Below are 12910 nucleotides of genomic sequence, written 5' to 3' on the forward strand. Positions count from 1 at the left end.
AAAGAATATGGCACAAGCGCAAAAATTGAAAAACATTAAAACAAAAACAAAAACAAAATATATAGTTAAGTTTTCCAATATGAAATTCAACTCCTCCTTTTCCTTTTGTATATAATATTTATGTACGAAGTAACAAATTTAATTGGTAAACTAACATTAATAATAAAAAAAAACATACGCTTTCGTTAAAATTAACCAGCTTACTTTTATTACTAACCACTTACAACTAAGTTTTTATAAATATTCTCATTTGCTTGAACACTCTTCAAAACTAACAACTTTGGTGTATAAAAAAGTGTGACCGTCTTACTTTGCTAACAAAATAACGAATGTGGCTCCTTTTGAATGACGTTGATAGGTCCAGCTTAATTTATAACCAACTTTGTTTTCGCTGCATTTGCCGTATACTTTTTCTTATGTTGCTCAAATAGTTGCTCCACAGCCGCCACAACCTTGGCATGTATTTTATCCACATAGTCAGCATCCGGTTGATCGCTCTGCACCACCTCGATTGGTGCTCCAACTGAAATTAGTAGAAGAGTTTGTAACACGAATAACTTTCAAAATCTCAACTGCATTCGGTACTCACCAACTTGGACAATTGGACGGCGATAAGGCACAAATCCAAAGGTGTAGTTAAAGAAACCTCGACCAACTGGAATCAAGGGCGAAATGCCGGTTATCTTCTTGACCAAGGTTTGCAGGCGACGCAGCAACGAATCTGGCGGATTGTCCACTTGATCGAAGATGTCCACTTCGCCAAACGAAATGCTGGGCACAATGGCAGAACTACAAATGAAAGAATCTTTAATATAAACCCTTAATTAAACAGTTTGTAAACTTACCCTGTGCGTATGGCCATTTTAACAAAGCCTTTGCGATTCTTCAGTGTAATAATATATTGTCCAGGATGGGAATCGAGTGCCTCTTGAGCACCACCAACAAGAATAGCCACAGCATTCGATGTGAAACCATCGCGATTTGTGGGATCCTTGGGATCATTGGACTTAGTGAGATAATAATTTAAAGAGGCCTTCGAGACGGAGACCAATCCCCACCAGCGCAGCAAGTCCCTTAGGAAAGGAATCACAAAGTGCTGATCAAGAGTGCCCACCTTTGGACGCACTTGAGGGAACAGCTTCAGCCAGTGGCTGATTTCAAGTCCCATGTTGATGCAAATGCCCGTGCTGCACAAGTTAAAATTAAAGTTATATTTATAGTGTTGCGATAAGATACACAATGTCAAGGTGTGTTCAATACTCACCCAAGAATGCCGTGTGGAAAGCTGGCGATAATATAATTCTTATTTGGTGGCAGATCTGCAGTCTTGACCAAGGAAACGGGAAAGTAATTGCGATATACGTTATACAATGGATTGGTGCGATTCCACATGAAGCTAAATGAAATAATGAAGAATTAGAATTCAAATTAAAACAAATGAAATTCAAAGATATTTCTTACCCATTGCCATCCAAGGCTGAGTAATTGCGTTTGTGGTCCACGACTATGTAAACAGTATAGATCACAACCAAGGTGCGAATCACAAGGCCGCCATAGAACTGCATTGAAAATGTAATTAAAATTGATTCTAGCAATGGAAATACTTTTACAAATCTTACCAGAAATAAAGCCACGAGGGCAAATGATGTCAAAGGCAAGCTGAAGAAGAATAACGTAAAGATGCCAGTGACTAAGGTTTGCAAACGCCGATCTAGCGGCACATCAGCTGGAGCCCATTCGATCTTCATGTTGATGCTTCACGTAATTGGAACGGAGGAATAGCGTCCGATTGTATTGGCGACCCTTCAAAGACTGACAAGTTGAGCAAATGAAATTCCATTACGAATACTACGTACTACGTACAACTTATCCTTATCGCTAGCCATGCCACCACATGTCGAGCAGCAACAAAACCATCCAAAAATCGCTGTTAACAGTCGAAGAACTAAATTCAGTGATTACCCCAGCGATAAGTTGGTATTGATAAAGAAAAGAACCAGACAAAACACACACAACTACACAACTACTCGCCTTCTATCTATCGAGCGGGTTCCAAGCATTACACTTGTAATCGTTTATTACTTTAGAGACCGGCTACAAGTTAGATTAGATCCCGTTCCGACTTGTCTGACGACTATAGAAGAATTACAAAGTCAATTCAGCAATTAACTTCTATATTCAATTAATTACCCTAATAAAAGAAGTTTTATTTATCAACTTGCCACGCTTTATAAAGCCCAAGAGCTGATATAGATCAGCTTTCTCCGTGCTATGGCGTTACTTAAATGTTTAATACGTAAATCATTCAATTATAAAATATGAGTTAACACTTTTAAGAGTACTCTCTAAATTCAATTATGCTTACTGCACGTTTCTTAAATAATAGTTTATACTCTTTATTTCGACAGTTTCGAATACTTACAATTTGAAAATAATACTAATATTATTCCACATTTCCAAATTTACATTTCAAGATTGAGATTTGAAGTCTTTTATTGACTCAACAACTTGAACCCGATCATAAATTACTACTGAAACTATGCATTGAGTGCCAATCAGCCAGTCAGACATCAGTTTAGTGCCTAATGACTTCGTTTATGATTAGAGTACAAAGTATGCGACGCATAGCTATCGTTTTTGAATTCCAACAAACATACATAGAGAGAGAGAGAACATAATATTCACACTTATACATATATGCGTCACTTATTTCGAGCATGTATTTTTACTGAGTCTTGACCTTTAGTATGATACACTTCTGGAACTCTTTCAAAATTGGCAGTTCGCAACAGTCTGGCGTTATGTGAAATTCAATTGTTTGTTGTCGATGTCGATGTCGATGTGCTCTGCTGATAAGGATTGCTACGCATAGTTCCCAAGTAGTTTGTTGGACCTAAAGACCAAGTCTTATCAGCTCAGCTCTGTTCCATTTTACTCGGCTTACGTCCCAGACAAGTTGCTTACTCATCTTGTGTGTCGATTGTTTTACGCTTAATCATATAAACAATTACAATACATATAGTAGATACGTACTTACTTATGCAAGAACAAAAGTTGTATTTACAAGCAAGATTGTATTACATATTATCATACTGGTTGCACTTGATTGAAACACAATTACACTTGGCTAACACCTTGACTTATTAAGGCTTACAGCAGCAAGTATCAATTATTGAGATTGGCAATAGATTAGCCCCGTCTAATTGTATTGTATTTTATAATTTACAACATTTTTAGCTCAATAGGTATTGTGTCGTTTTTATTTATTATTTTCACTTACCGATTTATCACTTTGCACAAATTGTAACTTGGCTTCGCTTTATCGAGTTCAAATGGCACGCTAATTACGTGTTATTTCAAGTTCAGCTGAGTTTTAGCAAATTAGACTGCGAAACACTTGTTTTTACGTAGTTCTCACATACGAAAGCTGTTAAGTACTGACACCATTAAACAGAATAACACCTTTTATATTATGTTTGCGGGATTCATTTAAATTCAACTATATGAATGTATAAAAAGTAATCACTGTACATAATTGTACAATAATTTCCACATAACTTCTTTCTTTTTAAAATATTTTATGGTAATACACTTTTGCTATGATTTATTTTTTAATGCATTCGTCACAGCCGGTTTTCGTAAACTATTACTTTATATTAACGACCGCTTTATGTTTAAAAAGTCAATAGTGTGACCAAGCTTAAGACAAAAATATTTCGTTCTTCCAATATCGTTAAGTCAACTGGTCACACAAATTGTCATGCTAACAAATGCTACAGTGGTGGCCAAACTAAGCGGATATATCTATTTTAATGATGAGTATGTTTTGCTTCCATTCATATTTTCAAAGATCAAGTAATGGATTAAAAAACTTTATTTTTAACTGCAATAATTCAAAGAAATTACAATATATAAAGGAAAATAACTTTTGCGCCATCGTTTTTTAAAGAACGATTCTACAAATTAATCGATTTAAAATCGAAATTAATCGGCCTTATCTACAGCGGTCTCGTTAATCTGATAAGTAACAGGTGCCAAAACCTTGCGCATCTCGAATACACAGAATACATACACACATTGTTGCATTTGTTGCTGGTTTGTTGTTGGGGCGCTTCCAAATTCAAAACCATGGCCACGGAGGAGCATCAACGACTGGCCAACATTGTGAAGAGCTGTCACGACAGTCTGCGGCAATTCACCAAGCTGCACGGTGCCGAACGTGCGTGGCAGGAACACACGGGGCCGCACAATGCCGCCAAGTTGGCGGAATATGCGGATGCAATGCAGCAGCTAGCAGGCATATGGGAATCGAACACCAACAAGACAGAACTGCAGGCACGCAGTCGCATCAAGTGGGCCATCGACTACATCACGAAGTACTTCTACACCGAGGGCATCTACTTGCAAAAGCGACAGCGGGAACAGCGTCTCTTGGCCTCCTACACTGAGTTGTCTGAGGCGGAGTGTACGTTCATGGATGAACCGCCAGACAGGCTTTGCGTGCTGGACGTGGGCAGCTGCTTCAACCCGTTTGGCAACACTCCACATCTGGAAGTCACCGCAATTGATCTCTGCCCGGCACAGGGAGCTCTAGTGTTGCAGGCAGACTTCCTCACAGTTGACGTGGATGCCCAGCTAACGGAGCCTGAAATCAGAGAGCAGAGCGTCAAGAAACTACCTGCTAACTACTACCACTGCGTCATCTTTAGCCTCCTGCTGGAGTACATGCCCAGCGCAGAGCAGCGATTGCTTTGTTGCCGCAAGGCCTATGAGCTGCTGCGACCCGAGGGCATTCTGGTCATAATCACACCCGATTCTCAGCATGTGGGCAAGAACGCTAGCCTCATGAAGAACTGGCGCTTTGCCCTCGCCAAGCTGGGGCTGTTGCGTGTGCGCTTCGAGAAATTGCCGCACATAACGTGTATGGTATTTCGTCGAGCAATTAGTCAAGAGTTATCCCAACACTGGGCCAGTGTGCATCGTGAGGAAGGCATTTGCGACGCCATACAAATACCGCAGGATGAGCATTAGATAAGATTCCTCTTAGTGTATGTAGTAAGTGTATCTTTAATCTATAAATGTACCTCAGTATGAAGAAATAAGGAGTCTGCGTGTTGTGTTTTTATCCTATGCTACCATAAATATTTAATACTAACTCCACAGATGCTACTGCTTGTTGGAACTCGCCGCAGCCTCAACGACTTGGGCAAATAATGCGCCGGGTGTAGCATTTGTAGTTGACTGGCGTTTCTTGTTACTTGATTGTTGCATGATGTTAGGTGGCAGCGGTTTCTTGCGATCCGCCTCCCATTCGGCGCGATGCAAACGTTGGCGATGCTTGTACATGTTTGCATTCGAGAAGAATGTCTGCGGACAGTTCGGACAAGTGTAAAGAACTTCGCCCGTGTGCGTGGATGTGTGTTCCTGCAAAATGTTCGATTAATAAAGCTAAATCATTAACTGTTAACCAACTGTTACGTACTCGTAAATCCTGTGGCCTCTTGAATGCTTTCTCGCACATCGTGCAGCGGAATTTGCGCTCGCATTGATGGTTGTGGTAAATGTGACGTTTCAGTGCGCGGGCATTAACTGAAGTCTTGTCGCAAATGTGACAACGATGGTTTCCAGGCGGTTCGTGTACCGTGCTCATGTGCTGCTTAAGACCGGAAGCATGACGCAACCAAGTGCCGCAAATCTCACATTGCACTGGCTCCGGTTTGGGACGAGGCTTATCGGAATGCTCGAGCTCATTGTGCTTCTTGAGATTCGCTCGGGAGCGCAAAGTCTTACCGCACTTGTCACAGATAATGGCCTTTTCCGGATCGTGCATGTAACGCAAATGCTGCTTCAGCTTGCGTTCCGTGGGCACTCTGTAAGAGAATGGGAAATTAGTTGTTTAATAGTACTCGAATTGCTTGCTACCTACTTCTTGTTGCACTCAGGACAAGTGTATTTGAAGTCCGACTTATCCACATGCTTGGATGCATTATGATATTCCGCAGCCGCCTTTGTGGTAAAGATCTTGGGACATTTGTCGCACGTATAGGTGCGCTTTTCCTTCTCCTTGGGATCCGTGTGCGTCAGCTCGTGCGCCTCTAGAGATCTGGAGTCCAGGAATGCACGATTGCACTGCTTACACGTAAAGTGATCGGGATTTTTATGGACTAACACGTGCTCGGCTAAACCGCGACGCATGTGAAACTTGCGGCCACAGCATGAGATGAATCCACTCTCCATGTTGTGGGACATGCGTTGATGGCGTCGCATGTCCCCAAAGTTGTGCACCAACTCGTTGCAGATGTGACATTGTAATTTCTTGAAGAAATCACATATAATCTCATCGAATTTGTTTTGTTCTTCCTTGCGTCGCTCGATCTCTTCCCGACTCATGCGCACCGGCGGAACCAAGGGCTTGGGACGTTTGCGATACTTTTTGGGTTTGACCACAACGCGTTTGGGAATCTCAGCGTAACGCTCCTCGGGCACAAAGTCCGGTAAACTGTCGCCGGAGCCGCCGCCGTCGCTACTCTCGCTGGAACTTTCGCTATCATCGGTTCCCAGCACAGCTTCAGCTGGCACAAACTCCCTATCATCATCCCTGTCATCCATGTCATCATCTAGGTCATCATCTGAATGCAATTCTTTTTTCAGAGATGCTTCGGTGGCTGGTGGCGGTGATTCTGGTGATGGTGTTCTCGGTTTTTTCGGTGGGCGACCACGACGAGCACTACGACGCAACTGTCTGCCCTGGGTTGGCGTCTCTTTTTGCTCCGCTTTGCCATTGTGCTTGATGTCCAGGAACTCGGCTAGTGGAATGTCGCCATCGGAGTCGCTAGGAAGCGTTACCTTCTCGCGTTTGATGCGTCGCTTGGCTGCTGCCGGCGTTTCAGCGGCAGCGGCTGTAGCTCGTTTAGTGCCTTTTGTTGGTTGGGGCGCTGGCTCTTCCAAAATTTCCAGCTTGGGCAATGGTTCTAACTCGTTTACCTCAACTTTAACATTATCCGTGGCAAAAAATGCTTCGTCGAGTGCATCCAATTCGGTGGCAAGTGCCAGAGGATTGGAAGCCGCCACAGTTTCCACGCAGAACTCAATGGGCACATCTTTGAACTCACGCCGTTCTTGGTGCACATGATAGACGCGTTGGTAGAAAACATTGAAGGTGTTCACACACTCCCAGCATTGATTGCAGATCTCCTCACTGCTGCCAGTTACACTGTTTAACTGCAAAGATGTATTTGTTAATAAATGAAAGTGAACCAATTGACGTAAATTGCGCGCTTACTGCAAGCCAGAAATGTTTGTTTATTGTTTTGCAAATATTCAGCCGCAAACCTGTTTCGGAAAATATCTTATAGGACTGTCCGTTCTTGCAGCGTTCAAAGCAAAGCACACATGTAGCCATAGCCTATTCAATTGTTAATGCCGTTTGCAAAATCTATGTGCTCGTCATTTGTTAATGCTAAAAACAAATATGTTTAAAGCTAATAAAAAAAATTGCTTGCTATTTGTTTGGCAACCGAAACTTTATGGCGGTCGGTCGATAAGAAACAGCTATCGATATTTACCAGTGTGTACCCTTTGCGTAATAATTCGCAACTACATTTAGGTAGGGGCACACTGATTCCAATTCAAATTTCTCAATTGCCAATGGGATAAAAACATCAGTATATTTTCAACGGTCGTGCGGTGCGGTTGCAGTCGTAATAAACTCGTCTAAACGCGTTCAAATTTATTTATGAATGCCACTTTATTGTGAACGATAACATGATGCGCGCACATCAAACAAAAAGATAACAAGTAAAACCATGAATTCAGCATGTTTATAAAACCGCAATTGTAAATTGATTTGGCCTTTGACAATTTCCACCCAACCAACTATAATTTGTAATTGAATGAAACGACTGTGTTTGTGTGGGTCTTTTGTTTGTTTTTGCTGCCATTCGTCGGTCTGCAAAAATTAACACTTTTTTCACTCAGTGATTTTGGGATGGCAATTTTAGTCGCTTCACTCGATTGGCCAATTGTCGATGTTTATACACATAGTTTTGCTAGACGCTGTTAAATAAAAACTAACAACTTTGAGTGTGTGATTACAAAATGAGTGTTGATGAATAAAAACATCTTGCGAATTCCTCTGACATTTAACGGAAATTATGTTTTTTTTATTTGCAATTTGTTTAAATAACGGTTTGCTGTGTTGTTTCAAATGCAGTTGCAGTTCACTTGAACTTGAGCCAACACATTTGGCTTGAATGACACATTTCATGAGCACAACTGTTACAGAAATTGGCAAGCTCTCTGACTTCCTTTATTAGACCTTTTACTTTTGTTTATGAATGAATGTGCAACATTTTCCTGTTGCACTCACTCACCCATTCACTCACCACCAGCACCAGCAACCAGTCCGCCGACTGTTGCATTCCGCTTTGTGCCTCCAGAGAGAGGGGGAGAGGAATAAGGGGAGAAATGGTTCGTGTCGCTTCGCATGGCTTGCTGGTCTGGTTTTGGCTTTTCCTTTACGTAACGCTCGCCTAGTCAGGCACGAGCCAACCTAGTTAACAATAAATATATTTAAACAAAACAAAAATAACAAGCGACAAGTGCCGCGAGTTTATTTCATTTTCACTCTTGCTGCATTTATGCTATATACTCTGCGTAAAAAGCTTAATTCCAAATTTAGCAAGAGCGCAGCACGTTTTTATTATCGCACATTTCTTATGCGGAATATTAATAGGTAGATCGCAGTGCCAGCAAACATTACAAGTAACGCAAATCAAAACAAAGCAAAACAACAAAGACTCAAACTCCCCCGTATTGAGGAGGAAATGGAAGCATAACAACGTCTCCGTTCATTGGCCAACTGACATCGAAAAACGGAAGTTACACTCTGCATAATAAAGTGCGACAAGCTCAATTTAAAATTCTATACAGAACAAAGAATTATATATCCAATCATCAAGCGTTAAACTGTGCCAATCCTCAAACCCAGTGTTGACGACCTCACCTAATATAACTATACTATAATAAATATGTCTGAACAACGATTTTGCGTAATCTGGCGAATTTCTCTGGTGTTGCTGTCGTCGCTGTTGTTATTGACATTTGTGGGCCAAACGGACGCTTATGGGTTTGGACGTTGCCCGAACTATCCATCGATGCCAAAGTTCAACATGAGTCGGGTAAGTTCCATTGGGATCGATGACAGTTTTAACTAAACTACTAATTAATGGCACTTCAAGGTAAAGCAATAAAAGCTTTATTCATGCATTTTGCCACTCAAATGTGAATCTTTTAACTATATACAAATGTGGGTAGCAAAGTTGTAGTCGACTAAAAGATACCCGAATGTCAAAGTGTTAAAAAGGTTGTCATGGTATTTAAATGGTATTTCAAATTGGAGAGTTTAAAGTGCATAGATCACTGAAAGTATTCTCCCTAGTCTAGTACACTTGCATCTTTATTTGTGATAACTTCCCCCACCTGTTTACAACATGTACTATTTTTAATGATGACAAATCTTTACGAACATAGCCTTGTACCCTGTTGGTATAAAAACTAGCATAACAATGAGTCTCTGTCACATTTCCATGAATTAGTACAAGGCGTCGGCTAAACATATTTTTTTATAGATTGTGCATAAAGATGAACTTGAACTAATTTGATGTCTTCGGACAATGTAAAAGTGCAAACCAGTTTACAGCGAAGGAGACACAACAACAATAATGCAAACAAACAAACACACATACACACGTACACATGCACATACACATAAAGCAACTCTATCTGCAGCTGTCGTCCAATGGCAAACAATCCACTTCTGTTCATATTCAAGAAGCCATCAAGCCGGTCAAGTCAAACCATTTCCAACTTCATTGGCACGCCAAGGACAAAAGCGGGCCAAAGAGCTCGCCAAAGTACATGTAGTTGTAGTTGTGATTGTAGTTGGCTGCTCTCAAATTAGAAAATTGATTTAGTCAATTTATCCACTCAATTGCATTAATCATATGTAATAAACACACAGCCAGCTTATCGCCTTGGAAAAATCATTTTGAGCCTCGGCATCGTTTTGCGCAAAATGAAAACGAAATTCATTTGCTAGGGAGTGAGAGCGAGAGCGAACACGAGTGAGAGGCTGCTAGAGACGCAAGCGTGACAAATTGAAAACAGCGATGAGTGCTGTTCTAGAGTAGCCAACAACAGTTTTGCATATTGTCATCGTTGCGTCGTCGGCTTGCGTGATTGTTCGTTCGTGTCACGATGCAAGTGCATTGACATCTCTGTTTTGCTCGCAGCCTCTAATCGCTAATTGGACAAGTCTTCTGTCCAATTGAGCTCTTGACCAGAGTAGTTTATCATAAGCGTAAAAACTCTTTGACATCGTTCGCTTGGAGGGCAAAGACCCCAACACAAGAATTATTGTCAAGCACTGAGTGCTTTACGACGTTACGCCGACAGTGGCTGGTTATAGTAACTGCCACTGGGCAATGCGCTGATGACGTTGATGATAGCTTTGCTACGCCAGTGAAACCAGTTTACCAAAAAAAAACTGCTTAAAAGGTTTATGTTTTACGGACTTTTTTTTATACCCTAAAAGTAAGAGTTCAAATTTGAATAGGTAGTGTGCTACGTATTATTATAAAGCTGGCTAGGATTTTATATCAAATATCTTAAAGTAATAAATAATAAAAAATAAGGAATACAGGACAATTTAACAATTTGTATGTAAATTTATTATTTAAATTAAAAATGATTAAACAAAAACAATTAATTAAGCTTTGTAAACTAAACATCAGATAGTTTAATTTTTAGGTTAAACATGAAATACGTTTGAGATAACATTAGCAGTTAAATTCTACACAATAAAGGAGTTACTCACATAATGTTGGCATGTATATTACATATACATACATACGTTTTTCACAATATATAAACAATGGAATAAAAGAATAACGTTATCATATCTGGTGATTTCTAAGGACAAGAGTATTCAGACGTCGACTTGTTGTCGATCACTTTCCTTTCTGCTTTTTATGTGCCTTTGTATAATAGTAACCCAGTTAACTGCTTACTCATCGCTGCCGAGAGAAACGCAAGCAGCAGCAAACGACATCTCGGCATCTTTGGAGTCGAATATTAAAGTACCGCATCTAATGATTGCATCGATCTTCAATTATCAATCATTTCAGGTACTTGGCCATTGGTATGAGGTGGAGCGTTCATTCTATTTGCCAGAAATCGCCTCGGGCTGCACCACTTTCGAGTTTCAGCCCTACAACAAAGCGGATCTGTCCAAGTTTAACAACTTCAAGCTGGAGGTGGCCATAAAGACCGTTAATCGCATGTAGGTGACGCGATTAAATTTCCATATTTTGAAAATTAACTTTATATCCCGTATTTTAGCACTGGCAATCCCAATGTTAATCTCGGCTATGCCACGCCAGAGAACAGCAGATCCTCCATTATGGACTTTAAGGTAAGACCCTTACTTATCCCTGTCACTTAATATTAAGTTACTGATGTTATCTGATCTGCCCCTCAGTTCAATACACGCTTTCCAGAGGTGATTGCGCGTTTGTTGCCCGGTTCTGGGAAATATCAGGTGCTTTATACGGACTACGATAACTTTGCCATCTTGTGGTCCTGCGGCAGCATTGGTTCCCTTGGCTATGCCGATCAGATCTGGATCTTGGGACGCGAAACAGACTTTGTGCTAAAGATACGTGAGAAGATCTACGATGTGCTAAAGCGACTCTCCTTGGATCCGGAAAGATTGGTGCTCAGCAAAAATACCAATTGTCCGCCAAGAGCAGTAAACAATTGATGCCTCCGCTATTTATATCGCATTCTTTAAGTACTATATATATAATATTGCATCTTATTGTTTAGGTTTTAAGTTCCTGTGATATCGCAAAACAAATACATATATGCGAAAAATGATATTTGAGCACGATGTGGGGGAATTTATTGACTTTCATAGCGTCAGAGCCAATTATGATGGGTACTCTAATTAATTTGACAGCTCTAGAAGATCACAGCAACTGACCGTCCGTGGATTCACTTTAGTCGCAATAAGAAAACAGACTGCAAAGGAACGTTGCTGAAAATGCCGAAATTGTGGATATTTTTGCTGATCGCCCTGCTGCTTAACTGCTTGGAACTATCAACTGCGCGTGGAGGCGGAGGTGGCGGAGGAGGAGGTCATGGTGGTGGTGGTGGCGGTCACGGAGGTGGACATGGCGGTGGCTTTGGTGGTGGTCGTGGAGGCGGCTTTGGCGGTGGTCGTGGAGGCGGCTTTGGAGGAGGACGACCAGGCGGTTTTGGAGGCGGCAGACCTGGTGGCTTCGGCGGGCCACCTAGAGGAGGATTCGGAGGACCGCCAAGAGGTGGCTATGGTCGTCCATATGGCGGTGGCTATGGCTATGGTGGCTATAGACCTTATGGCTATGGTGGATTCGGTGTTTTGCCTCTCCCGGTGCCAGTTCCCTATCCATGCAGACGTTATCCATATGATTACTATTATTACGACAGTTACTATTGCTGAAGGAATCAAAGTAAACTGGTTTGATTACGTAAAGTTATATTATTATACAAATTACATCAACATTTTTGATACAAGATTATTATTATTATGTAAAGGTCCTAAGAAATTGAGGCTGTAGACAGTTCTCTAAATATTTCATATATATGTATATGTATATCATATTCCTTATTGATTTGATGGTCATCGGTGTTTTGCGATTCGTTTGCAAGAGTCTGTTATGTTTTCAATCTTGTTGTTTTGGGGCAGTTGCTCTTTAGTGATATAGTATTAACGAGAGTCTCGACTCACCGTTCAGCTTAAGTCTAGTAAAAACCGATTGGAGTCTAATCCAAATTACATATGTATATATACGATTTAAATATAGATGTA

General features: G+C 40.9%; 5 protein-coding genes across 6 annotated transcripts; 3 read left to right on the plus strand and 2 right to left on the minus strand.

The window, feature by feature from the left end:
• Positions 1-180: 180 nt before the first annotated feature.
• LOC132793743 (2-acylglycerol O-acyltransferase 2-A-like) lies at positions 181-3594 on the minus strand. 2 transcript variants are annotated; one of them, XM_060803809.1, is made up of 7 exons: positions 3281-3594; positions 1620-1803; positions 1462-1559; positions 1265-1396; positions 846-1187; positions 590-789; positions 181-523 (listed from the first exon to the last, which is right to left on the minus strand). In XM_060803809.1, the coding sequence occupies exons 2-7, from the start codon at positions 1746-1748 to the stop codon at positions 366-368; spliced, it is 1059 nt and encodes a 352-aa protein (XP_060659792.1). In that variant the 5' UTR covers positions 1749-1803; positions 3281-3594; the 3' UTR covers positions 181-365. The 2 variants fall into 2 exon arrangements, with proteins under 2 accessions (XP_060659792.1, XP_060659791.1); XM_060803808.1 differs by having other exon boundaries at positions 1620-1812.
• Positions 3595-3990: 396 nt separating this feature from the next.
• LOC132793744 (S-adenosylmethionine sensor upstream of mTORC1) lies at positions 3991-5102 on the plus strand. The gene has a single exon (XM_060803810.1). The coding sequence runs from the start codon at positions 4129-4131 to the stop codon at positions 5029-5031; it is 903 nt and encodes a 300-aa protein (XP_060659793.1). The 5' UTR covers positions 3991-4128; the 3' UTR covers positions 5032-5102.
• Positions 5103-5112: 10 nt separating this feature from the next.
• LOC132793740 (transcription factor grauzone) lies at positions 5113-7530 on the minus strand. The gene is made up of 4 exons (XM_060803800.1): positions 7283-7530; positions 5927-7221; positions 5483-5870; positions 5113-5424 (listed from the first exon to the last, which is right to left on the minus strand). The coding sequence occupies exons 1-4, from the start codon at positions 7400-7402 to the stop codon at positions 5167-5169; spliced, it is 2061 nt and encodes a 686-aa protein (XP_060659783.1). The 5' UTR covers positions 7403-7530; the 3' UTR covers positions 5113-5166.
• A 135-nt stretch (positions 7531-7665) lies between these two features.
• Positions 7666-11922, plus strand: LOC132793745 (apolipoprotein D). The gene is made up of 5 exons (XM_060803811.1): positions 7666-7797; positions 8735-9179; positions 11187-11341; positions 11401-11473; positions 11540-11922. Exons 2-5 carry the CDS (start codon positions 9030-9032, stop codon positions 11819-11821), a joined length of 660 nt encoding a protein of 219 aa, XP_060659794.1. The 5' UTR covers positions 7666-7797; positions 8735-9029; the 3' UTR covers positions 11822-11922.
• Positions 11923-12103: 181 nt separating this feature from the next.
• LOC132793785 (uncharacterized) lies at positions 12104-12541 on the plus strand. The gene has a single exon (XM_060803869.1). It carries the CDS (start codon positions 12104-12106, stop codon positions 12539-12541), a length of 438 nt encoding a protein of 145 aa, XP_060659852.1.
• The last annotated feature ends 369 nt before the right edge of the window (positions 12542-12910 follow it).

This window comes from Drosophila nasuta, chromosome 3 (assembly GCF_023558535.2).
Source record: "Drosophila nasuta strain 15112-1781.00 chromosome 3, ASM2355853v1, whole genome shotgun sequence".
In the NCBI taxonomy this organism is placed as follows: domain Eukaryota; kingdom Metazoa; phylum Arthropoda; class Insecta; order Diptera; family Drosophilidae; genus Drosophila; species Drosophila nasuta.

Coding starts and splice junctions, on each gene's coding strand:
- LOC132793743 (XM_060803809.1), bottom strand. CDS start 1,748: ATGAAGATCGAATGGGCTCCAGCTGATGTGCCGCTAGATCGGCGTTTG. Junction 1,397..1,461: donor TCAGCCTTGGATGGCAATGG/GTAAGAAATATC, acceptor TATTTCATTTAG/CTTCATGTGGAATCGCACCA. Junction 790..845: donor AAAATGGCCATACGCACAGG/GTAAGTTTACAA, acceptor TTTCATTTGTAG/TTCTGCCATTGTGCCCAGCA.
- LOC132793745 (XM_060803811.1), top strand. CDS start 9,030: ATGTCTGAACAACGATTTTGCGTAATCTGGCGAATTTCTCTGGTGTTG. Junction 9,180..11,186: donor CAAAGTTCAACATGAGTCGG/GTAAGTTCCATT, acceptor CAATCATTTCAG/GTACTTGGCCATTGGTATGA. Junction 11,342..11,400: donor ATAAAGACCGTTAATCGCAT/GTAGGTGACGCG, acceptor CCCGTATTTTAG/CACTGGCAATCCCAATGTTA.
- LOC132793744 (XM_060803810.1), top strand. CDS start 4,129: ATGGCCACGGAGGAGCATCAACGACTGGCCAACATTGTGAAGAGCTGT.
- LOC132793785 (XM_060803869.1), top strand. CDS start 12,104: ATGCCGAAATTGTGGATATTTTTGCTGATCGCCCTGCTGCTTAACTGC.
- LOC132793740 (XM_060803800.1), bottom strand. CDS start 7,402: ATGGCTACATGTGTGCTTTGCTTTGAACGCTGCAAGAACGGACAGTCC. Junction 5,871..5,926: donor TGTCCTGAGTGCAACAAGAA/GTAGGTAGCAAG, acceptor ATTCTCTTACAG/AGTGCCCACGGAACGCAAGC. Junction 5,425..5,482: donor AGAGGCCACAGGATTTACGA/GTACGTAACAGT, acceptor AACATTTTGCAG/GAACACACATCCACGCACAC.